The sequence below is a fragment of the Vigna radiata genome, chromosome 4 (genome assembly GCF_000741045.1).
Source record: "Vigna radiata var. radiata cultivar VC1973A chromosome 4, Vradiata_ver6, whole genome shotgun sequence".
Taxonomy (NCBI): domain Eukaryota; kingdom Viridiplantae; phylum Streptophyta; class Magnoliopsida; order Fabales; family Fabaceae; genus Vigna; species Vigna radiata.
In genome coordinates this window covers 10,987,568-11,012,433 of record NC_028354.1, presented here as the reverse complement: position 1 = coordinate 11,012,433, position 24,866 = coordinate 10,987,568, and the positions used below count along the sequence as shown (strand labels likewise).

The 24,866-nt window shown below is 34.2% G+C and overlaps 4 protein-coding genes across 7 annotated transcripts; 2 read left to right on the top strand and 2 right to left on the bottom strand.

The window, feature by feature from the left end:
- Nucleotides 1–341: 341 nt before the first annotated feature.
- Nucleotides 342–2,929, top strand: LOC106758109 (translocon-associated protein subunit beta). Its single transcript, XM_014641028.2, has 6 exons — nucleotides 342–652; nucleotides 1,601–1,699; nucleotides 1,819–1,927; nucleotides 2,009–2,080; nucleotides 2,201–2,206; nucleotides 2,533–2,929. Exons 1-6 carry the CDS (start codon nucleotides 471–473, stop codon nucleotides 2,647–2,649), a joined length of 585 nt encoding a protein of 194 aa, XP_014496514.1. The 5' UTR covers nucleotides 342–470; the 3' UTR covers nucleotides 2,650–2,929.
- A 2,398-nt stretch (nucleotides 2,930–5,327) lies between these two features.
- Nucleotides 5,328–7,202, bottom strand: LOC106758159 (GEM-like protein 5). Its single transcript, XM_014641096.2, has 3 exons — nucleotides 6,704–7,202; nucleotides 5,946–6,220; nucleotides 5,328–5,678 (listed from the first exon to the last, which is right to left on the bottom strand). Exons 1-3 carry the CDS (start codon nucleotides 7,053–7,055, stop codon nucleotides 5,445–5,447), a joined length of 861 nt encoding a protein of 286 aa, XP_014496582.1. The 5' UTR covers nucleotides 7,056–7,202; the 3' UTR covers nucleotides 5,328–5,444.
- Nucleotides 7,203–11,844: 4,642 nt separating this feature from the next.
- On the top strand, nucleotides 11,845–19,311 carry LOC106759021 (cysteine-rich and transmembrane domain-containing protein WIH2). 4 transcript variants are annotated; one of them, XM_022779803.1, is made up of 3 exons: nucleotides 11,845–12,054; nucleotides 12,143–12,362; nucleotides 15,468–15,719. In XM_022779803.1, exons 1-3 carry the CDS (start codon nucleotides 12,015–12,017, stop codon nucleotides 15,502–15,504), a joined length of 297 nt encoding a protein of 98 aa, XP_022635524.1. In that variant the 5' UTR covers nucleotides 11,845–12,014; the 3' UTR covers nucleotides 15,505–15,719. The 4 variants fall into 4 exon arrangements, 3 of the variants coding, with proteins under 3 accessions (XP_022635524.1, XP_022635525.1, XP_014497521.1); XM_022779804.1 differs by lacking the exon at nucleotides 15,468–15,719 and adding an exon at nucleotides 19,051–19,311 and having other exon boundaries at nucleotides 11,846–12,054; XM_014642035.2 differs by having other exon boundaries at nucleotides 11,863–12,054; nucleotides 15,392–15,719.
- Nucleotides 19,312–20,767: 1,456 nt separating this feature from the next.
- On the bottom strand, nucleotides 20,768–24,175 carry LOC106759310 (protein AUXIN SIGNALING F-BOX 2). Its single transcript, XM_014642427.2, has 3 exons — nucleotides 22,810–24,175; nucleotides 21,772–22,267; nucleotides 20,768–21,685 (listed from the first exon to the last, which is right to left on the bottom strand). Exons 1-3 carry the CDS (start codon nucleotides 23,262–23,264, stop codon nucleotides 20,918–20,920), a joined length of 1,719 nt encoding a protein of 572 aa, XP_014497913.1. The 5' UTR covers nucleotides 23,265–24,175; the 3' UTR covers nucleotides 20,768–20,917.
- Between the last annotated feature and the right edge of the window lie 691 nt (nucleotides 24,176–24,866).

The window sequence follows — 24,866 nt, the reverse complement described above, 5'->3', positions numbered from 1 at the left end:
ATATTAAATTTTTTTTAAAAGAAGTAAAGATAAGATATAAATAAATATTTTTTCAAGAAGTTAAATCAAAGTTTTCTAATTTATTAGATATTCTTGAAAAACCAATTTATTAGATCTAAAACAAAAATAGAGATATATTGGCCGTTAACATTTATTTAAGTGGTTATAATATATGCATTGTAAATTTTAATTTGAACTTATTTTTATATTTAAAAATATTTATTTATTATAAATTTTAACTATAATTTCATAAAGATAAAAGATACTTGATGAAATATTAAAATATTGAAAAAAGTAATAATAAATCCAAACCAACCCTAGTGTTCCAATCCAAAGCCCATTTGCCTTGCCCAGATCACAAAACACAACCAAACCACATAAAATAAGATTCCCACGTTGTCCTCTGTTTCTCTCTGTGTCTCTCTCTTCATTCGCATTGACTCTATCTCCCTCTCCAATCTACTGTGCTAATGGCGGATCCAATCTCGAAGACTCTGATAGCGTTTGCGCTTCTAGCTTCTTTGTTGCTGTGTTCACACGCTTCCTCTGACGTTCCCTTCATCGTCGCTCACAAGAAGGCCTCCCTCAACAGACTCAAGTCTGGTGCGGAAAGGGTCTCTGTTTCCATCGACATCTACAACCAAGGAACCTCGTACGCCCCGATCTACCACCAATTTTCCTTTTTACCAATTTTTAATTTTCATTGTGTGAGATCCCAATTGCCCCTTTCATGCATGCGCTCGTTCATGCCTGGATTAGAGTTTATGGAATTTTAATTTCGTGAATATTTGTTCGATCGTCTCTGTGCTACTTGGCTGCTGACGAATTTTTGTAAAAATTAGATATTTTAGCTGGATCTTGGGGTATGGTAATTTAAGGAGAAGGGTTATGTATGATCAGCTTAGATGAAGCATTGTGTGAATTTTGGAGACCTTTTATTTATAAGGAATTTTTTAAGTATATGGGATACTCCACTTTTGCATGTATTGAGTTTGTAAGTGGAAGGAAGAGTCATTTTGCTCTTATGGTTTTTATCTGATTGTTGACGAAATGGGGAATTCCTGTACACTTTGATTATGCTTAATTTGATGAAAAAAAAAATCTGCTATTTGGTGGTTTGATTAGGGTTTTGAGGGTTTTCAGTGGAGCTATCTGTAATTTTATGAGCTTGTGTTCTCAAAATGAGTTGAAGTGCATGCTGTATTGCTTAGTGTGCGATGGATATGACGGCACCTTTCAATTTGAGGTCAAAGAATGTGAATGAACACTGAAATAGTGGTGAGAATGAACGCTAAAATGTGAAATCAAACACACCGTTAGTCTTCTGCCTTGACGTGCAGTTTCTTGTATTTTATAGGATTGGGTTTAGTGTCTGTCGTGGACAATGGTAGGTTAGTAGAAAATGGTGTCAATCCATGAGATGGGTCATGTTTAGCATGTTTATTTAAAATGGACCTTGTTGTAAATTGCAATTCCTTGTCCTCTCGTTGAGTTGTTGAATTTAGGATTCTCTTAATGAATAACATATTTTATGGTATCTATTTGTAATCTATGTTTGCTGCTGAATTTTACTTATCTGTTTTATTCTGCTGTTTCAAAGGACGGCATATGATGTGAGTTTAACGGACGATAGCTGGCCAAGTGATGCCTTTGAATTAGTTACCGGCACCACTTCAAAGTCATGGGAAAGGCTTGATGCGTGAGTTTCCTATGTATTTTCTGTCACTTCTTTTATTACTTGAGTTTACCTCCTCTTGATTTTGCTCTGCTGCTTCTTTTTTCCATATTCTTTTTACTAATGAAATACGCACAATTCAGTGGTGGCATCCTTTCTCACACATTTGAGTTGGAGGCAAAATCCAAGGGGTTATTTGCCGGTGAACCAGCTGTCATAAAGTTCCGCGTTCCCACAAAGGCTGCTTTGCAGGTTAGTATATGTTGTAATTGTTTTCTATTTTTATTTTTTTGAAAGAAACATTTTTCTTATTGTAATCTTTTTTGCTATTAGGAGGCCTATTCAACTCCCATATTGCCTTTAGATGTTCTTGCTGATAGACCACCCGAGAAGAAGTTTGAATGGGTATGTTTCCTATATTCTTGAACTTCGCAAGTACATGAATCAATATCAATTGCTTCTGTTGACTGATCTGTTACTTTTGTTTTCGAACTCTATGACATGGTTGGACCGCTGGTATCTCAGGCTAAGGTATGGACACTTATCTTAATCTCTCTATAATTGCAGTTCAAAATTATGCAAAGGACATTAGTTAGCACGAGCTAGTTTGGTAGTTCATTTTGCATGTTACTGGCCAGGCATGATGACTGATTCGATCAATTGTATCCAACTAAACACAGAATAAAGTTTATCTGCTTTTGGCTTGTTGCTTAGTTGTGCATTTGTCTCCCTGGATTATGCAGTCTTTAATATATTTTCAATGAAATTCACCTCAATAACTTTCTTGAATGATAAATGTTAGAAAACAATGCAATCTTTTAAGTTATAGCTTAATGTGGAACTGTTATTGTCCACAGAGGTTGCTGGCTAAGTATGGATCTCTAATCTCAGTGGTCACCATCGTGGTGCTGTTTGTATACTTGGTAGCTACTCCATCAAAATCCAGCACAAAAGGAAGCAAGAAGAAGCGTTAATGGTTGGCAAATTAGTGCATTTGCAATCAGACACTTGGGAGGCTAGATCATGATATTCTGACTGCGGTCAGTTTTTACCTGGTTGTTAGACTTTTTTGATGAATGGTTAAATGAGTTAGTGAGAGAAGAACAACTTAATTTCTTGACGGCATAGCCTAAACAGATGTTTTTGGTTCTCACTGAACGGAATGTACTTTAAGCTAGCTAAAGTGTTTAAATTACCTGATCTCCTACCTATTTTGCTTTAAACTTTATATTCTGATGACCTTTTCAAGTTCAATTTTCATGGTAAATTACTTGGCCCTTTACCAAATCTAGGTCATGGTAAAATTGTAGGTCTTTATGCTTACTCCTTTCAAGATAGCTGAGTTTTGATTATATAATGATCCAAGTATAAACACCATTAAAATGAGGTATGAGTGTGACAGAGACCTTGTGACTTTATTTACACTCTTGTTACGTATTGTTTGAACTCTGAATTTTGGTTTTTGCTATTTTGCAAAGGGTTTACATATTCTCTGATCTGACAAGGTTAAAAAAAATTCTGATGTTTTTCCTACACTTAACCTATATGATTGTCTTTGAGTCTGTTGACTGCACAGTAAATCTTGATGTAAGAAAACTTGAAATAAACGCTGTGTTGCAAATATTATTTCATGAAAAAGCATCCATTTTTCTTGGAGACTGATACTCACTGAAGCATTTTGATTGTGGAACACAAGTTTTTGATTGAGTACTTTTTACCCCACTATCCATTTCACGAAGCAGGGCTAAAACTTAGATTCAATTGACAGAGTATACAATTAACTGGTGGAAAAATGTAAGTTAAATCGATCATACAAGTTTACAATGGCTGAGAAGCATATTTTGGTATTGAACAATTACATTTCGTATCATCTTTTCGCCAATTAGAATAAATCATAATGCCACAAGAACTTAGAGTTACCCTTATGGTGGGTTTTGGTAGGAATAAAGTGCGAAAACATCGAAATCCAAAGAGGGATCTATTGTTCTTTTCCTCGTGATGAGGTTAAAGAAAGCAAAGAAAGACATGATACTAGCCTAACATAATGAATATTATAATGTTTTTTTAACGTTGTCCTCGATAAAAAATTTCCCATAAATAGGATATGAAACTATTTTTTTGGTTTTAAAATTATAAAAATAAAGAAATTTTTAAAATATATTAATAATAAATAAAACAATATTTTATTTATTTATCTTTAATTGAAAGTTTTCTCTTTTTTACTCATTTTCATTATTTTCTATTTTGGTAACTTTTATTTCATTTTTTATACCAAAGTGAGAGATCCGGTTTTAATTTTTATTTAAAAAATAATAAGAGTTAAAATTTTATTTCATGTTAAATATATCAATTGGAAGTTGAACTATTTAGTTATTCATTTTTAAAACTTTACTATTTCTCTAAATTATTTTTTCTAAACCTTTTCTGATTCTTTTCAAAGATTTTAGAGTTGATTTTCATCTTTTTTATTGGATAGCACTAGTGAGAAAAAAATGTCTGATTAAAGACTTTTATCAACAAATAATTCTTTTATCAAGTTCATTTTTTCTCTACAATACATTTTCAAGCTTTTATGTGTTTAGATTGAAGTTTGGACTCAAGCATTGTGAGATGAGATGTTTCATCAAAATCGTCACTTGATTTTGTTGTTTTATTGTTTTAGGTGTTTCCTAGATGTTGGAAGTTCTTAGAAGGAATTTATCAACTCTAGTTAACCTTAAAATTTGTAGATTGGAAGGTTAAAGTAAGTTGAGGTTGTACCAAATTGAGTTAGATTTTGGAATTTGTTGTGTAGTTTATCAGTGAAAAAATAATATTGGTTTTAAGTGTACAAATTGATTAGTTTATGAAAATTTGCGATTTTTCTAATGTTGACCGGATAGTATTGGTGATCATTGACTTGAATTCTATATAATTGTATTCTTCTGGATTATGATTGATTTAATGTTGTCTTTGGGTTTGAAGTAGTAATTTTTAACTTCTGTAATGTTGTACAAGTTTTTAATTGTTTTTGGAGAGTTAAATAAGGTTTTAAACTTGCTCATGTTGCTGTAATTAATAAAATATGTTTTTGTTGATATGTGGTATGATGTTGTTGTTTCATTTCTCTATCAGAGGAGTTGAGTATATGTTGTAGCATTATAGTTAAAAATATTCTCTATGTTTTTTCAATCTAAGTTTGCCCATGATAGCTAGAGTTATTGAGATGATGGTCGTAACTTTACAACATCAAAGTGTCACTACAATACAACAACATTAAATCATTTTGTATCCCTTTAAACTACTTTGTATCTATTAAAATATGCTAGTATGACAATATAGACATTTGATGTAGTTCCTCCTCAAACATCTTTTAAGCTTGGGAAAATTTATGAACATAAATATCTTAAGTTCATTACGAGGCAGAATTATACTAAGTTAGCATAAATATCCTAAGTTCAATAGGAGGTGGAACTAGAACAAGTTGGTAAATGGATTTTTGTAACAAATTAGGCAAATTTGCTTGAAATATTAGGCAAAAAATTTACGAAATACGAAAATTTGCTGTATTGCATTATTATATTTTACAGAGCACTGAACTTCCCCAGATATGGGCGTAGTTAACTAAAAATGTAGGATCACATCAGAGGGGAAAAAAAGAGAAGATGCAAGATGCAGGTGTATTATGAAATATATATAGCAGCATATACTCATACAAAAATTTACAATAAAGTATTCGTCCAATGCACTACAAAAAATTTTAAACACGAAAATAATTCAATACAAGAAATCACTGAAAGTTCTTTCCATTTTCTCCAGAACCAGTGGCTGGCACAGCCACTCCCGGCACTACAAACTGTGACATACCTTCTGAGAGGTTCTTCACTGCTTTGTCAAAATTTACAAAACCCATGAACCAAAAATCATGTCCATCCACAGTAACAATCTGAATGTACTTTTCTGATGGGTTCTCTCTCATGATCACTGGGTTGACTGTTCCAACCTTCGCCAGAGGCACCATTACCTGTCACGCAGTAACAATTTCATGTCATTTCATGAATTTTGTCTTTCATCAAATCAACATCAAGTATTCCACCAGAGATAACATTTACCACATTTTACAATTTTTAAGATAAACTATCATTTTTAAAGTTTAACTGAGTCTTGAAGGAATCAAAACCAGTGTTGATCAAATATTGAGAGAACTAAATCACATAATACCCTTCATGTAGTTTACTCTCTCCCTCTTTCTCTCTGCAAAGATGAACAAATCTTTGATTAAAATAAGTACCTTGTAGTAGGTCCAAGTTTCCTGGCCAGAGGGTGCGGTGAAACACAATGGGCGATCACTGCAAAAGGCTACATGAATATTGGACAGGTAAAGGGTTCCTGCAACAGGACCTGTTGAAGTTGAAAGATAACAAGCAAAGCTCTTCTTCAGCTTCTCATTTGGATAGGTTGAGAATGTTTGCTTGTAAAGGGACTCAAATCCACCCTCTGATATTGCTTTCACAGTCAGATTCATCTTTCCCAGTGCAGCCGAAGAAACTGATGGACCAGTTTTAACTGCAAATAACAGTAGCAGACTAACAATCACGTCAAATGAAAAAAAATAAAAATAGAACAATTTAACTACCTTTGCTTTTCTTAAGGCCTAGTCCTCTGAAACATTAATTTTTAAGTTTGTTTGTTCTTAAGAATATACAATACAAGTTTGGTTTCCTTTAAGATGGATCCCAAGTAGAACCTACTTTCAGTGTTCCATCTTTCTCATTTGGAACGTGGAAGATTCTATCTTTCACATCAACGAGAGATTAATTTGGATCTCTGAATCACAATGAAAAGTCCACACAAGGTGTACTTTATAACTTTTTACAGTTTAGTAGGATTTTGAGATGTTCTCATTACTAAAGGAATCAAAGTCTTCTAGAGACAAAATCTATAATAGATTTTTCACAACAAAAAGATAAAAACATTAGTAAAAACAAAAGATTCCCTATGTTTGAATTAATTAATTTGGATAAAATCAAATAGGGTGGAAAAACTCACGGTTGTGCCAGACGTTGTGGGCAGTGGCTTCAGCCTTTTTGCTCCAGGTATCGAACATGTGAAGGATGGACTCCATGGGACTGTTGCTGGGTTTCTCCACAGGGCTGTGTTGGACGTACGGATGTTGTTGGTAGTATTGAACTGGCAGAGGTTGTCCGCCGGAACCACCGCTCTGTAAAGCTGCTTTTTTGTTATCTGGGTGGCTGCTGGGAACAGCTGGGGTGCCCATTATATGAGTTCCCCAATTCTCGGTGCTAACGCTTGGAGGAGAAGACGATGAAGATGATGCCACACCTTGTGCTTCTGGAACCGGCTGGTTCTTCTGGGTGGTGTTGTCGCTGTTGGTGTTCATGTTGTTTTTATGTTCAAGAGAAAGATGAATGGAAATGAGTTTTTGGGTTGGTTCAGAATAATATATACATAGGAGGTATCGTATGAGTAGTTGTTGAGTTTGGAAGGAAAAGTTTTACGCGCTTACGCTTTCGAGAAAGATAGTAGTCCCACACCGCCATCGAAACCGTGGGAAAGAAAGCTTAGTAATTAAGATGTTAATCAAAGTGAACATACGTGGACCAACTTTGTAGGGTCTACTTGGCATATTCTATGTGGGTCTTATATCTTTTCCTAGGGATCATTGCTCTTTCAAACACTTTCTTTTCTTCTACCTTCTTTAAGCTTCTACTCGTTGAATAGTATTTAGACACGATCCACATGTTAAAATTTGATTGGTGTAAGTGAAAATTATTTTTTAAATAAGAATGATGTAACAATGGAGTTTGGATAAAGTTTCAAATTTTGGGATTATTTTTTCTTTTCAGATTTTAAATCTGAAAAAGTTTCGAAAGAATCTGAAAGCGCGAAACTTAGAGAGAGTTTCTCCTTCACCCAGTTTATCTATAGCTGTCGTCGGAGTGTTTGTCGATCGTGCTCGAAATCTAAAGAGAATCTCCTCTTCCTTCTATCCAACCATCCATTGTCGTCAGAGTGTCGTCGGAGGAACAACTAAAGTGAGAATGGCAAATCTTAGAGGAATAACTATCAAGTGGCGAAATACATCTTGGTTGACCTCTTTTATACTTCTAATCTCCTTCTCTATTTCTATGGGTGGGTTGTTGTAGCTTCCCTCCACATTAGGTTCTTAAGATTCTTTATAGGGAATTTCTTCCTAAAATTGGCATATAAATGTCTTACACAAAATTTGTGAGCAACTCCAAGAAGTACATCTTGTACAACTGGTAACAATCCCTGTCAATGAGTCAGCAATATATTAGATGATATTGATTTCAAAATATGGATATGAGATAAAAGACAATAAAATATAATGCAATTAATTACCTTCTGTCGATCGGATCAATGTAAGTGAAGAACACACCTCAGGTCCACCTAAGTCTTCAATGAGTAGCTCCATGAACCATGTCCAAGTCTCCTTATTCTCCACCTCTACGATGGCATATGCAAGTGGCAACATTTGATCGTTTGCATCTCGACCAACAGTAGTTAACAACTCACCACGATGTTTGCCTTTCAAAAAGACTCCATCAAGACTAATGATTGATCTGCATGAGACAAAGCTATATTTGCATGCCTTGAGGCATGCGCAAAACCTCTTGAATATTGGTTTCCATCATTTTCCTCAATTTTGACCTTGATAATGGACCCTAGATTTCTTGCTAATAGCTCATTAGCATAATCATAAATTCTATTATATTGCATAGCGAAGGACCCTTCCACTTCGTTTGAAGTATAGGCTTTCACCCTGTAAGCCATATTTTTATATATTCCTATGTTCCATTTCCTACTAATTTTATCTCTAATATCAACTTCCTTAACATTTGGATTTTCTCTAACTATTTTTTTTTCTAATATTTTACTTAGCCATTTTGCATTCAATAGGCCCAACTTGTGCTCCCTATTGCATGTGTGCTTGACCATAGTCCTCAATTGCCATGTATCTATTGCCTCCACGTAACCAAAATATGTCATCCAAGGACATTGTCCTTTTGTTCCCACACATTTATGCCTTATTCTTTTCTTATCATTTTTAAAAAATTTGATATTTCTTCCATTCTCTAGTGCATAGGTTTTGATGGCATCCAAGATGTGTTGCTTGTGTCCAAAATATGTTCTTACTTCTCATTTGAAATCAACCATACTTTTAGGCATACTAAATGTAGCAAAATTCCTATAACCCTCCTCACCATTACTTTATTCATCACTGATATTAGGAGAAATTAAGTCCCCGGATTCCCATTCATCATTGAACAAACTGCTACCACTAATTTCATGTTTTTCCAAATCTGACTCAAAAATAGCACTCCAATATGACCTCTCAATTCTGAGTAAAACATATTCAACTTCAACCTCCATATTACCATAACTTTCACTTTCTCTAAAGTCACACTGGACATTTATGTTAACTAACACATCCATACTATTCACCTCACCATTATCATCATCATCATCTGATTTACTCCATTCACAAACTTGTACTTCTATGACCTCCAACTCTTCTACTTCTATTCTGTCAGCCTCACAATCATCTAATTTTATCCTATCACCCTCAACATCTTCTACTTTTAACCTCTCACCCTCACCATCATGTGCCTCTCTCCTCTCAGCCTCACCATGACTATCATCAACTTCTATTCTCTCACCCACAACATCATCTGCTTATGTCCTCTATACATGACCTTCATTAACTTCTTTTCTCTCACCCTCAACATCATTTGTTTCTATTATCTCAGCCTGACCATCATCAACTTTTATCCTCTCACCGTCAGCACCTACTACCTCATCCAACTGTTGTGTTACACCACCGTCTCCCAAGGATTGGCTACGACATACACCACCATTTGTGGCCTAACCAAACTGTTCAGTTACACCACCATCCTCTCATCCAACACTGCACCCTCACCACCCTCATGCATCATTGGTTCAACTTCCTCACGACCTTCATCAACATTATATTCAATCATGTGAATGACATCAGGTTGAAACATAATGTGCACAACATATAAATGAACCTGATCATTTAACCTAGCTAAATTCACCATATGTATGGCTCCTATGTCATCACACAAGGCTTCTAGCCTATCATCTAATACAAAACCACATCCAACAAAGAACCATAAATCCTTAAATTCATCATACCCCAAGTCCTTTTACTACACTCACTAAAACAAAGTAACTCCACAAGTCAGGGTCAAAATACATAGTATCAGTTTCTCCTTCATACTTGAGGCACCCTTTGTTCACAAACTTTCCCCCATGGTGAATAACAACCTCTATATCATCCTCCATCACAAAAAACACAATCAACAATATTTTTCACCTATAAATAACCGTAAAACGAAAAAAAAACACTTATATTAAAACGAATACCAAGTGATAATGACAGAAGAAAGGAACTTTAACTATGGGGACATGGGGGACCATAACCGCAATATGCATACAACACATTTTCGGACAACCCCAACCCCGCATTTAAAAATCATGGCCAGATAACTACAAAAAGCGTCGAATATTAAATTCAAATCTATCTTAACTACAAATACTAACCTTCCACGAAATTCCACTCCAACTACTTGCGATACACGTCCAAGGACTTTGCGATTCACCTCGAACCTCCATATACCAACAATTACTCCAATCACGAAGCTCCAAAGCCCTAACTAAGCAAATATCGTCTCCACTAACAACTTCGTGCAACGTCCAAGAAGAACACTCTGGTTCAGATTTTTAATTCCAATTTCAATTTCAATGAACCCTAATTCTTAATCACATTATAAATTTCACAAATCCCTAATTTTAAAATGTTTAATGTTATCAAATTTCACGTATAAAACTCTGTGAATGCCAAGAATAAAAAAACTTACCACGTCAACGTCCTAAGTCATAAAAAACTTAACCTCGTTAAATCAATTTAACGGAAGGGACCCAATTGAGTCAATTTTTCACTTTTAAGAACTCAATTAGAGAATAAATTAATAAAGAAATTTAACTGGAAAAAATCAACATAAATAGAAACTGCGAAAGTGATTTAACCAATTGATAAAAATTTATAAAAAAAATAATTATTAATTTCTTTTTCATTCCTAATACCCTCCTAGATAAGTTTGAATAGAATAATTCTGTATTTAAATGTTATTCTTCATAATGTTCTTTTAGGGTGTGTTTGCTTCCGTGAAATACACTGTTCAAGAGAAAAAGTGAGAGATGATTTGCGAGATTGATTATGTTCGTTACAGTTGATTTGCGATGATTTACAACGATAGAATTACGATGATTTGCGAGAGATGTGTTCTTTTTTAATTCCTCGCTATCTTGGTGCGATTTGCACTGATTTTCAACAAAATGTCATTTCTGCCCTCCTAATTTTCTCACAAACTGGTGCTTCTTCGAAATGACGTTGAAGTCGAAAGAATCAACACCTTTTGATAGTTTTACCATTTTATTATATAAAATGTCATTTGTATTCAAAGGCAAGGTATTTTTCCAAATGGAAAAGTTTTTGCAATTAAATTAAATTTTTAAAATCATTGTTTAATTTAGGTTAATGATTTATTTCTTCATAAATATTAAATTTTACTTCAATAGAAAAAACACATCACTTTGTAGCAAATTAGATTAAAAATATATTATATTTTAAAAGAATTATTTCAATTTGCTAAATTAATATTTTTTATATTTTTAAAATTAATTTTAATAATTATATTTTTTTCTTTTTATAAACATTTTTAAAATTAAATGTAACATTAATAAATAACATTGTATATTGGTAATTTTTAATTTCTACCAATTAAACTAAATTTTTACATCTGTCATATCAATCAAATCCTACACTAATTTTCACAAACTTTATTTCCAAATTCACTCTCAATTACTCACAAATCCACGAAAAAAACAACAACAAAAATTATCCTCAAATCTACTCAGATCTATTCAAATCATCTCCCCAAATCATCTCTCCCAAATTCTTATAACCGAAGAAAGCCTTAATTATCAACTATAATAAATGTAGAAAAATATTTTATTTCCTAAATATCAATTGTAGTTTTATTTTAAAATAATAATAGTAAGAAGAGTTGGAAAACTAACCTTTAAGTTAGGTAGAATATTTATTAACAAAAGAGAATGGTCATATCTGTGAATCAGTTGACTGTTTACGTGGCAAGCTAAGATTGGAACAGCGTGACGAACAACGCTGTCCCTTCAACAAAACAGATACATTTGGTTTTTCTCCTCGTCGTTCAAATTCCCGCTCTCACCCAAAAAAAAAAAAAAAGTGTCCTTGATTGCAATTCCCCAAATAATGGCTAATTACCAAAGAGACCCCTATTATCCTCCTCCGGGTAAATTATTCAATTCAATTAAATTAAACTAAACCCTTTCTTTTGCCGAAACTGTTCTGTTAATTCTCTTTCAATTTAATCAACGTAGGCTACGCCCTTCCTTTTCCGCCACCGAGTTATGCATCAGCGCCGCCGCCGCCGCCTCCGGCAGGGTATGAGCCGTTCATGCCACCGCCTCCGCAGTACCAAGGTTACCAAAGCTATTTGAATCAACAGTACCCTCCGCCACCTCCTTCGCATTACCATTGCCACCACGTACAGTATCATGACGATGATACCCCCGGTTTTACTTCCTTCTTGGAAGGCTGGTACAATTCTCTCTCCTTCTCTCGAATTTTAATTTTATTTTCCTTATTGTTTGTGGGTTTTTTGTTTTTCTCTAAAAAGAAAAATGTCAAGCTCAGAGGTGTTGCTTTCTAATTCAGATATGCATTTCTACAACGTTGAGTGTACAGAAATAAAGCGATTATCAATTTTCATGATGTGTTTAACATTTTTATATTAATTTCTTCTTCCTGTTTTAAATGTTAACCTATGGATTAGGATCGTATAATTTTGTTTTAGGAAATTGGTGTAGAAATTGGATATTGGGATCTGAGTTCAATGAAGAAAGGGATTTGAAAGATTTAAATTTTCCTGCTTGATTTATAGTTTTTACAATGTCAACTAGTTGTTGATTAATATGGCATTAATTTTACAAAAGTTACTAAAATCAACAAATTTATCATAATATATAATTAGATGATTATTTAAGAGTACTCTGTTAGTACGTTCTAGTTGAATCGGAAAGGAAAATGTCTCTGAATTAACAATAAAAGCAACATTGCTGAACCAAAGGAAAACATCCTAACAAACAGAGAATGTTTTACACAATGCAAACAGATAGATGGCACAGGGCTCCTGTGTTTTACCACAATGAGTAGAGACCCTTGTGAATTTTATAGAAAATTTGTTACTGTTACAAGATCACCTTTCAAGTAACATCTTTGTTCCTTCCATTTTTCCTTCATCTTTTCTTTCTGCACGATGAGTTAATGATGCAGAAGTAGAAATCAATCGTTGCTTTTTTTTATCAATGATAACCTTTTAGGTGGAGTATACCTATAAGGTTTCGGTTTCATATACTTCCTGAAGAAAAGGGAATCTCAATATTATAACTATGCAGACAAGCTGCCAAATGTTTACACACTGATGGTCTGTTTATAAAATCAACATAGAAAAACGTCATAACAAGATAACCCTGTTCTATACTGGAGTAGTTTAATCCAGTTCAACATAGGATAAACTATCTAAATAAAAATAATCACAAGTTAAAAAAAAAAAAAAAACCCTAACTTCAAAATCAGATCCTAGACTAAAATTGTAAAACCACTCTCTTACTCAAAGTTGAATGATAACCAAACACATGTTATACATTTTTCCCGCAATACTGTTCCTAGAAATCTCATGCTCAGGAAAGTAATTTAGTTGGGAATGAAAGATGAATGATTCCTTATTCCAAACTATGCTTTAGGCTAATGTTTAGGTTCAAAGCAAATGGAACATAGTCACATTAAAACTTACAGTCTAGCGGTGCACACTAACAGTCACTTCATAATTATTTCTATTCAATGCAAGCTATGTCTAACATTGGCATTCTAATCATAGATATGAGTAGCTAAGGACTTAGTAGAATGTGAAGGAACACCACTCAGCAGGCTAAGGCTAAGGCTAATAATTAAGAGTAATATAGAGAGAGTGTATGTACACTAGGAGATATACCTTTCTGACTGTTAGGATATTAGATAGAGCATCTGTTGATGGTTTGAGGTGTAAAGTTAATCACAGAAAATGCAGGGGGCGTATTCTTTTGTGTGGTTTGAACAGATAACCGAGCGCATTGCTCAGTTGTTGCAACTTGTAAGTTCATAAAGGTAAACCAGTGTAGGAAGCTTTTCTACTTCCTTTGTGTTCTGGTATTCAGTAACAGATGTCCTTTTTCGTTGTTCTCTCGTTTCCTGCATCATAATTACACTCTCTCCCTTACACGGTATATACCAATGGAGTCTACATCAGTAAGGAAAGCAACCCCGTTGATCACTTGAAACAGTTTCTAGTATGTTCTGATTTATTGATTTCTTTACAAATAAGACAATTCTACGTATAAATTGTTGGGAAGTCTTATATCTGCTTGTCTCCATTCTTGAGATGCGGCTTTTATTTTTGTTCCAATTTGTTTTGTGATCTGACATAAATCATCGTAAAACTCATTAGTTAGAAACAATGACACATGTACTATACTTGCCCATGGAATTCATGTACTATACTTTACAAATAAGACAATTCTACGTATAAATTGTTGGGAAGTCTTATATCTGCCTGTCTCCATTCTTGAGATGCGGCTTTTATGTTTGTTCCAATTTGTTTTGTGATCTGACATAAATCATCGTAAAACTCATTAGTTAGAAACAATGACACATGTACTATACTTGCCCATGGAATTCATATATTTTCATGTATAATTCACTTCACATCACCATCAAATAACTTTTTAGAGGTCTTAATGTGACAAGTCTTTTGTTGTATAAATTTTTTGACAGTTCTTTAAAACTGCTTATGACTTGAGACCAAAAGTATTCTGGAAATGTAAAACAAAATCCTTTGGATAACCATGTCCCGGCTACACCTGTTGGTCAGAATGGTTAACCTGGAGTCAAATCTGTGGTTCAAGAATTATATCAAGTAAATATTGAATTCTGGAAGAAAAACGACAACAAATAGAATAACTAGAGTCAGTTTCTCTTTAATCATTGAAGTCAACTTCCAGCTGTTGTATCACTTCATTAATTTCACATTGCACTATAACAATTAGATTAAAATATGATCTAAGGTCAAAATTTTCTTAGAAGTTACATTATGTTGATGAGCTTAACCTCTTTTTTTCTTTTGAATGCAAGTCTCATACTTCTTTTTATTCAATAATAAAGCTTAATACTTGAGCATTTGTCAAATTTATTAATCCGAAGCCAAGTTTTGAAGTGGCAACAGCCAAGTTATTTTTATTTTATAATCCAAAGCCAAGCTTTTGTTTAGCAACCTTTCATCCAGCTCTAGGGACTAGGGACTGGAGAGACATATTTGATATGACTAGAAGCTTTCCATAATATGTAGAAATATCATTTGCTTTTCTAACATAGCCTTTAACAAAGGGAAATTCTAAACTTGTTATCTTTCAGTTTGGGAAATAAACTTTTTCAATTAAAAATGGTATTGAATCCTTACCTTCCCTATTATGTCCTTTTTGAAAAGCCTTTTTGGTTTTACAGACTAAGATTCCTTTGTTCATTTACATATGCAGCTTGACAGCGCTTTGTTGCTGTTGTTTGCTAGAGGATTGCTTTTTCTGATGATCATTCTAAAAGTTGCATCTGCAGTTTGGTGTTCTTGGCCGGTTATAGCTTCTCTGGATAAATGTTGCTCTAATGTCGTACTTCATATGTGCGGGATCTGGCAAGTGTTAGTCATCGTTGTAACTCTTGGGTTTTTACCTTCTCCCTCACTCGTTTCTGGGTTCTTCATAGATTTTCTGATGTGATCATTGTGAATGCTTACTGTTGCTTAATGTATATTGGAAACTGTAAAGAACAATGTTTTTACCTGGAATAACAAACTAATATACTATGGTTGTTCCTTGCTCCGGGTGGCAAACACCACTCATTGTTTCGTTTTTGGTACCAATGTATTTAAAATCGGTAGTAAAAATTAATTTACGTTCATTGGTTCAATAGTGTATATACGATTAAATGTTTTAAATATATTTTTATCCTTCTAGAATGTTCTTTAGTTTTAATTTTAGTTAGTAGAACAAGACTAACATATATTTCGTTTTAGTACAAGAAAAAAGAGTGTACTCTTAATACAGTCACTTTAATTCATTACTTTTATTAATACTCCATTGCTAATTAATTATTTAAACATGTGTTTAGTCTATTATCATGCGTGTTTATTAAAGAAAAAAATAGTTACTATGTCTTTAATTTTGAAGAAGTATCAAAGATCTTAAATTTTTGAAGCAGACTTTCTTTTTTGAGGTTAATGACATTAATATCAATTTCATTTAATAAATACAAGGGTCTTAAAAATATAAGGTTGTTGGGCCTAAGTGAGGCAGCCTGGTCCATGAGGCCAAGGGTAGCATAGTCTTAGGAAAGAAGGAACCCCTTATTCCTTTTTTGATTTCTTTTCACAGAATTCCCCTCCCTTTAGAACTATTCTCTTGCCTTAACCCAAGTGCTCTGCCTTCTCTCTAGATTTCCAGTAAATCTCACTGTTCAAATCTTGTTTTGGTGTTGCCAAATCGTTCCTGTCGTAGAGAGCTCCACTTCTACCTATCGATTTCTCCGTTTCATCTGGTAAGTAGATTTCTCCCTTTTCTCTTCACTGCTCTTGACCTAGGGCATGCAATTTTGCTGGTTGCATGTGTTTTTCGTGTTATGCCTTCCATTCCCAATATATTCTAGCTCTAAGAGCTTTGTTCCATCACCAATTTGGTGATTTGTAGGTCCTGTTGTGCTCTAGCTGTTTGGAGCACTATAGAAGTGTTGGGTGAGCTCACGGTTCATTTGAGTCCAGGTAAGGGGAGCTAATTATTTTGCTTGAAATTATTTTATAAAATATATGTATGTTGAATTATGAATTTGGTGTACTATTGAGACTGAAATGTTACTGTTTTAAGTAATTGGTTTTGGTGTATTATACTGCTTAAATGATTTATTTGGGATTGATTTAATGTGTCCTATTTTGATGATTATGAATTGTTTCTGAATGGGTTATTGACTGTGATTGGTGATCTTTTGGAAAAGATCTTAAGTGAGATTTAATTAGCTTTGTTGGGTAGCAATTGGATACACATGTACTGTTTTAGATTACTGTGAGAGGAAATAAAATATTAAAAAAAAAAGAATTGGCATTTGAGTTTTAGAGCACAACAGACTAGTTTAGGTAACATAAATAAATTAATTAAAACTGTTTGAGAGCATTCCTTTGTTGGTAGGATAAAGGGGACTTAAAAACCTGAGTTGGCACATCCCTGATCATAGAGCAGCCCTGGCCTGGTCTAGTCAGTTGTGACTAGTCATATGTGCTAGCGCCGTAGGTGAGTCTGATACGTTCAGACATCTGAACCCTCTCCGGTGACCAATTGGGTAGTGATGTGAGGTGGGGAACAAGTATTTTGTAGTAATGAAAAATTTAGTAAGCAGATTCATAATTAAGAGAACATTCTAAGTTATTTAGAGATAATATGTATCATAATATATTATATTATTAATGTATAGATTATATATATATAAATATTTATAAGGTTACGTATGCTGCTGTAGAAATTCTGTTGGTTTTAGCACAACGTGGGATTGATAAATAGTACATTATATTGTTATAAATTATATCCTATTCTTATACAGTTATGTGATGTTGTATGCTATATAATAATATTATAAAAAGTTGTTATAATTTTTATTGGGTTAAATATGTTTTTAGTCCCTATACTTTGCGGCGATTTTGGTTTTAGTCCCTCTTTCAAACTATAGTACAATTTAGTCCTTCAACTTTAGAAAACTCTGGTTTTAGTCCATTTTACCAAATTTTTTTAACTTTATTTACTGTTTCAAACGCGTTTCTCAGTTAACATTGGAGCAAAAATGTGTCAAACAGTGTAAATAATTCAAATGCTATAATGTAATGTGCTTGAAACAACAAATAAAGTTTAAAAAATTTGGTAAAAAGGACTAAAACTAGAGTTTTCTAAAGTTGAAGGACTAAATTGTACTATAGTTTGAAAGAGGGACTAAAACCAAAATCGCCCCAAAGTATAAGGACTAAAAAGATATTTAACCCATTTTTATTTGATTGGTATTATTATAATACTATTTGGTGATATTAGTTTAGGGAATTACGAGGTTGTTTATGTGTTAAATAAATAATATATAATATATTTAAAATAAAGATTTTAGATAACGTGTTTTTATATATAAATCCTTTAGAATATAATTAAATATTATATTATAAGAAGTTAGAAGAAATTATGATAATATAATAACAAGTTTTTCTGGAGAATCTAATTAGAAATTAAACAAACTATAAAAATATAAAATAAATAAAGTATATATAAATTATATTAATACAATACAACTATACATATAAAACTAGTAGCAGCACATAATGTTAATTTTCATTAATATAATATATAATATATAAAAGAGAATGTTGATTAAAGGTTATAATATTATTATGATTTATTTATTTTAATAAAATTAAAGGAAACAACTTTTCATAATTGTATAAGGGTTTAGGCATTGGAGATAAATTATAAAGAGTCTAGTATTGATAAATTTAGATTAAATTTTATGGAGCTGTTATTTTTATAACTTGTGATAAATGAGTCAATGTATTGTATTGTGGTGTTCAAACAAGGATGTTGATTGTAGTAAAAAGTATATGGTTATAAGGTGATGGAAGTCTGATCCAAGTTGCATATCAAGTTCCAAAGGTTTAAGATCTCTCGGTGAGATCCTTAGTGTTTTAAAATGAAAGTAGGAGGGGGTCATCCTGACGCTCCAATGGCCAATCATGCTCACTTAGAGAGATCGGACCATGTGGTGAGGAGTAGCAGGAGGTCTTTAGTCTTGGGGGCTCCCAGTATGCCTCAAGGCCCGGAACGGACTAATCTCGTGAGTGTGGCAGGGTGGGGAACCCAAGTTTCATAAGTCACCACGAGTGCAAGACCCGCCATAGCTCGACTTTCGTTTTAAAGTCCGGACGAGTCAAGTCTAGAAATTAACATGCTTAGGTTGTGTTTCTGAAACTGTTGGATATAAGTTATTTCTTGTATGTTACATGCTTAATTTGATGCATGATTTTGTATAATTAGCTCACCCTTGCAATTGTTTGCTTGCTTGTGTTGTGCCATGTTGCGTGTGCTGCCCTGTTGCGATGATCATCCATTCTGGATGTGAGCAGAGGAGAATGAGGTGTCAGGGGAGGATGTCTTGGAGGAAAATGAAGATGTTGCAGCCTAGTCCTATAGGATTTATGTTATTTGAACTCAAGTTATTTTGAAGACTCTTGTCATATTCCAAGTTTCAAATTCCTAGCATTTTATGGAGGACTATGATACTCCAACTCTAAATTCCTACACTGTTTAAGGATAAATGTAATCCTAATTACTCGTAACTGTTTTCCTATATTATGCATGATGACGTCTTGATTATGTATGTATTTCTATATAATTGGGATGTCACAATAAACACAATAATTATTAAATACTAAAGAAGTATTTAATTATCTTAAACATTAATGAGGTTCTAATCAAATTAAAATTTCGTATTATTATACTAAAATTGAATATATCAATAATTATTGTATTAAACTAACTATTAAAATTTTATGCCCAAATTACCTTTTTTAATTTATAATTTATAATTTTTTGAAACTTAAAACGGTGTAAGTAGAGATTAATTCACTAGATTCGATGAAAATATATCTAAAGACTATATTATAATAATTCCAAGTTTGTTACTTATATAAGTTTATTAAAGTTAAAAACCATTATCCAATAAAATTTATCATGATTGAAACTAGAGCTTACACAAGAAAATAAATCATCAACGAGAAAAGTTAATTAAAAAATATTTTAAAATTTGATATTAAGTCAATTGTGAGACGAATTTATGTTAAATTTCACTTTAATAACCTTTACTTTGCTGCAGTGAATTTTTGTATAAGGTGTTTAAATCTATAAACATTGCTCACAAAAATAAGATAAGTAACTTAAACAACTTTACATTAAGTATATCTTAGAAAATTATACGTAATGAATAAATGGTAGATTGAAACCATTTCACCATAAGCTGAATTTGAAACAGGCAAAATCAGGCATTTTTCAACATTATGAACAGACAAGCCTGTTCAAAGATTCTGGAGTTGGTTTCTGAATCAGTTTTTGCATGTAAGTAGATAAAGGAAAAACACTGATTAACAACTAAACCAGCCAATCCAGATTGATTTTTAAAACACTGTTTAGCACAATAAGGTAGAATGGAGCTTAAGATCTTTATTATCTTCTGCTTAAGGACTTCATTATATTATGTTTAGAAACATATATGCGTAGTGTAGCAAACAGATGCATCTACCCAAGAATGAAAATATACTTTTGATCTTCTGAACAAGCTTGAGCAGTGGTTAGAAAAGTACTGCTATGTCTGCTTAAATTTCACAGTAAAGTATAGTACAAATTCAGTTTTAAGACAAATTAATATGTCTCATCATTATTCGCAAACTTTTACTCTGTCAATTTATGACGATAGATGGCGCTGCTTCAAGACTACAGCATGTTATTAATTATACTTGTACTTAAGTACAAGGATTTGAAAAACCTGTGAATTTATACATCCACCAAATAAATACTAGGATTGAATAGATATTTGGAAGTGCTAGACAGACAAAATTATTTAACAGAAGTCATAAGAGTTTATGATCACGTTGGAAAACTCAACATAGCAGCATTTCTTCATAGCATGTTTGTTTTTCAACAAGTTGGAGGCCAGTTCAGCAGTATCATATAGAGGGAGAAGAAGAATAAGATAAAGATTGAAAACTAAGCACTCTAGCATTGAACAAGTAGATCAAAACTAAAATACTGAACACTGCCGAGAATATAAGAGATGAAAAAGTGGCATGATGGAAAAAGGGAAATCTAACATGTATAAAAGTAGGAAATGCAAGGAAGTGAGAAAACACTACACCCAGCTAAAATTGCATTAATGAGTCAGCCTAAAAACAAGTACAAACATCTGAATAACAAGAAATTAAATACGCTAAAATGCACCTAGAGAGTCCATACATATTCTGGTGCATCTTTCCTTTTCCCAGCCAATGTACGATACAAATACATTTTCTCTACCCTTTGCCCATCTTCCAGGATGCAATCTTCTTGCTCACTTTCATTGAAGATCTCCACATTCAACCTTGGCATCTTCTTGGCCAGCAACTTGCAGGCTCCCACAGTCACTTCGCAGGACGACATCCAAAGGGATCGCATTGTTTCATACTTCCCTACGTCTGTCAGAAGTGCCAAGTCACCAAAAGGGCAATCTCTTATCTCAAGCTTTCTCAGTTTTTTGCATCCATTCAATACATACAGCATTCCCTTGTCACTGTCTCCAGCAAATGCAATAGACAGCATTTCAAGCTTCTCAGCATACATTCCAATGTAAAGGAAAACCTGGTCCGTCAACTTCCCTGAGAGTGATAGCCGCCTCAGTCGCCGGCAAGACTGCACAATTGCACCAAAACCTTCGTCCAGTGGCTGCATTGTATCAGGGTCAGGCTTTGTTGCATCAAGGATGCACAACCTGAAGCGGATGAAATTGGGGCAGTTCTTGGCCACTGTAATCAGTGCAGCATTTGTCATCTGTTGGCAGAAGTAGAGCAATGAATGAAGCTTGGGGCACCCCATTGATATTGCAACAAGTCCTACTTCTGTGACAGCCAATGCATTTCCAAAGGGAACGGATGGAAACACCCTCAGTTCTTGCAAATCCGTACATGTCTTGGCTACAACACCAAGTCCTTTGTCTCCAATGCAATCCATTATCTGAAAAAGTTGAGGAATTTGTTATATTGAACAATTGCAGAATTAACAAATAAAATGAGAATGCTCTGAAAATTTGATGTATTTACCCATAAGCGCTGAAGTTTCACACAGTGGCGAATTAGTTTTATCAGATCACTGCCCTGAACGCCTGCTGCATAGCTCAAGTTTAAGGATGTTAAATTGGGACAAATGGGATATATCGCAGCAAGACAGTGAGGAGCAACTTCCAAAAGCCCTGACAAACTGGTTATGGACTTGCACTTGAGAATGGTGTTCTTGAGCTTTATGAATACCTCTGATTCAGGATCTTGGACAAATGATCCAATTCCCAAATCCGCTAGTTGAGGTGCTCGTGTCATTATCCTTTGCAGGGCATCAAGGGGAACTGAACGATTCAGCTTCAAACTCTTGAGGTTAGGAGACCTGGCTACAAGTCTCTCTAGTGCTCCCAAACTAACCTCTCCTTTAAGGCAAGCGAAATTCAGAGAGACAAGCGATGTGCAGCTATCAGGAAAGCAACTTAGCCAATGCCCTTTGTGATCTTCAACTTCATTTTCTTGCAGATCCAGCTCCCTAAGATACCTACATTTCAAAACAAGTAAAACACCAGCAATATTGGGAGTCAAGAACACATTCCAAGATTCCTCACTCTATTCTCAATCAGCAAGAGATTCACCAACCCCACTCATACCACATGCAAAATGGATATTATTCACAGAAAGGCAATCAACTTTTATAAATAATATATCAGTCAAGCTCCCAAGATCCTCTGGGGAACTAACTTTGCTGCATGGCTTGACATGTACTCAGCAACTCTTACTCAACTAATTAAACTCCTTTGTCCCAAACTGGTACCCACAAAGAATACAAGCCAGAAGTCACCGTAAAAATGTCGAAAACAACTAAACTTTGACAGCACAAGAAGACAAAGACCAAACTAATCAGAATATACCTCCAGCCATATATCCTCCAAGACACAAAAGGCAGTAGGAAGTCATCAAACATGTTCCAAAAAGCCCCCAACGAACCATAAATAGTACAAAGACAGACAAACCAACAAAACTTGTGCAACAAAAGCTTAAATCTAAACCAGCAGAAGACTCAAACACACAACTTATTCTCACCTGCAATTAGCAGCTACGGCAGCAAGGCCATCGGTGGTGAACCCTTCACAGCTAACAAGAACCAAAGACTTGAAGTTTGTGAAAGAACGAGAAAGTAGCTCCAGGCTCTCATCCGAGACCACCATCCTCTTGAGCCTAAGCTCCTCCAACCCAACTCTGCTCTTGGCCAGAGCCTCAATCCATGGATACACAAAACCACCCCACCCGTAAGGTACCAAACTGAAGTCAGCAAAATGAGGCTTTCCCTTCAAAGTCAAAGACTTGAGACCAGGAAACCTTTGGATCAACCTCTCCGGAGAGATAGAGTAACAGTTCCCTATAAACACCCTCTGTCTCGTACACCTCTCTATCCTGTACCAACTTTTACACACCAAAGACAAAGCGTTCCGGTCACGGTGTGAAACCACATAATCAAATATGTGCTCTATTACCTCGTCGGGGAAATAATTCATCATTTTTTTTATCTTGACGTTTCTCTTTCTCTTACTCAGTGATCCAAACTCCCCAACTTTCCAGGAAAGCTTTCATACTCCATACAAGGATAGGAAAAACAAAAACACCCCAGAAAGGTAAGGCTCCTAAATTTGAAGTTCTACCACATCATGGAGAAAACCAAGATCTAAAGCCAGAAAAAGAGGGAACAGATCTAGGCCGAAACTAGAGAGTGAGAAAACAAATCTTGAAATCTAGAACATCAGGGGAGTCTAAAAAGAGGGTACTGATAAAAACTGAAAATTTTATACTCCCCAACTGGGATCTGCTTGGAGGGTAGCCAAAAAAACTCAATTTTTCCCAAGGAAAAAATAACCAGAGAAAAAAAAATGAACAATGAGGTGGAAGAGAGGAAACCCAAAACAGAAAAATTATGATCTTGCAAATCAAAAGGTGATGATGACGATTTCGAAACAGGATAAAAGGATAAAAAGAGAAGTAGGATAGATCTGAAAAAATCCAAGTTTAGCAGAAATCTTAATTTACACTTTAGACCAAGCCACACAAGAGGTGAATGAGCTTAGAGCTTAGAGCTTAGAATGAGAGAAAGATTCAAACCCTTGGTGTGACTCACTCACATGTTCTGTGTTAAAAACAAAAAGGAGTGAATGAGGTAAGAAGAAGAAGAAGAAGAAGAAGAAGAAGGGGAAAGAAGAGAAGGTGGAGGTGGTGGTGAAGTGAAAGAAAGGAAGTAAACCCAACTGGTTGAGTTGAGTGTGGATTTATTTGACCATGGTTACCTTATGGTAGGTTAACTCAACCAGGAAGGATGGTTGGTTGGGGGCTTTCGAATGAAATCTGAGAGAGAGCAGGCGTCGATTTTGATGATGGGATATTGAGAGAATCTTGACCGTTGAGTGCGTGAACATGCATCAGTCCTTGTCACTGCTTTCCAAGTGAGCCTCACCCTCTGCTAAAGTCTCACACCCTCTCTGCTAAAAAAAAAAAGAGTTTCTGAGAAAGAGAAAGAGAAAGAGAGAGAGAAAACGGCATGGACAAATCGAAAACGACTGTCGGATTAAAGACACCTGCTTTCGGGAAAAACTACGAAAATGCCACGCCTAGGTCTTAGATAACTATCTAGATAAGATCAAATGTAGACTTGACACCAACCTACTCCGCGCGTCTCACACAATCGCGCCTTTTCAACATGTTTCCTAATGCTACAGTAAAAAACTCAGTCATTCTCATTAATTTTATTTTCACGTTAAAAATGTATTAATATTTTATATTTCATTATAAATTTGACAGTTTTACAAATTTTCTACTTTTCGTCGTTTTACAACAAATGATTAATGATTTTAATGAAGATAATTTTTCATTCATATTGTACAATAATGACAATTAAAATAGAAATTTGCGTTTTTGTTAAACATCAAACAGCCGAATTAGTCTAAGACATTTATTTCTGATGGTGAGGTTAAATTTTTTACATTACAAAAGTATTTAATTTTTAATTATAAAAATTCTTAATTATTTTGCTACTTAATTTCGATACACATAAAGTAACTTACCGTCCGACACTCCAATTAATAATATCACGCATTTAAAAAGAACTTAATTAT

What these genes read in the sequence shown, in the direction of transcription:
- LOC106759021 (XM_014642035.2), top strand. Translation starts at nt 12,015, where the DNA reads ATGGCTAATTACCAAAGAGACCCCTATTATCCTCCTCCGG. An exon ending in CCCCTATTATCCTCCTCCGG is followed by an intron (nt 12,055 to 12,142) that starts GTAAATTATTCA and finishes TAATCAACGTAG; the next exon opens with GCTACGCCCTTCCTTTTCCG. An exon ending in ACTTCCTTCTTGGAAGGCTG is followed by an intron (nt 12,363 to 15,391) that starts GTACAATTCTCT and finishes TTACATATGCAG; the next exon opens with CTTGACAGCGCTTTGTTGCT.
- LOC106759310 (XM_014642427.2), bottom strand. Translation starts at nt 23,264, where the DNA reads ATGATGAATTATTTCCCCGACGAGGTAATAGAGCACATATTTGATTAT. An exon ending in GCCGTAGCTGCTAATTGCAG is followed by an intron (nt 22,268 to 22,809) that starts GTGAGAATAAGT and finishes TTTGAAATGTAG; the next exon opens with GTATCTTAGGGAGCTGGATC. An exon ending in TGAAACTTCAGCGCTTATGG is followed by an intron (nt 21,686 to 21,771) that starts GTAAATACATCA and finishes CAACTTTTTCAG; the next exon opens with ATAATGGATTGCATTGGAGA.
- LOC106758159 (XM_014641096.2), bottom strand. Translation starts at nt 7,055, where the DNA reads ATGAACACCAACAGCGACAACACCACCCAGAAGAACCAGCCGGTTCCA. An exon ending in CCACAACGTCTGGCACAACC is followed by an intron (nt 6,221 to 6,703) that starts GTGAGTTTTTCC and finishes TGTTATTTGCAG; the next exon opens with TTAAAACTGGTCCATCAGTT. An exon ending in AAACTTGGACCTACTACAAG is followed by an intron (nt 5,679 to 5,945) that starts GTACTTATTTTA and finishes ACTGCGTGACAG; the next exon opens with GTAATGGTGCCTCTGGCGAA.
- LOC106758109 (XM_014641028.2), top strand. Translation starts at nt 471, where the DNA reads ATGGCGGATCCAATCTCGAAGACTCTGATAGCGTTTGCGCTTCTAGCT. An exon ending in ATCTACAACCAAGGAACCTC is followed by an intron (nt 653 to 1,600) that starts GTACGCCCCGAT and finishes GCTGTTTCAAAG; the next exon opens with GACGGCATATGATGTGAGTT. An exon ending in TCATGGGAAAGGCTTGATGC is followed by an intron (nt 1,700 to 1,818) that starts GTGAGTTTCCTA and finishes CGCACAATTCAG; the next exon opens with TGGTGGCATCCTTTCTCACA.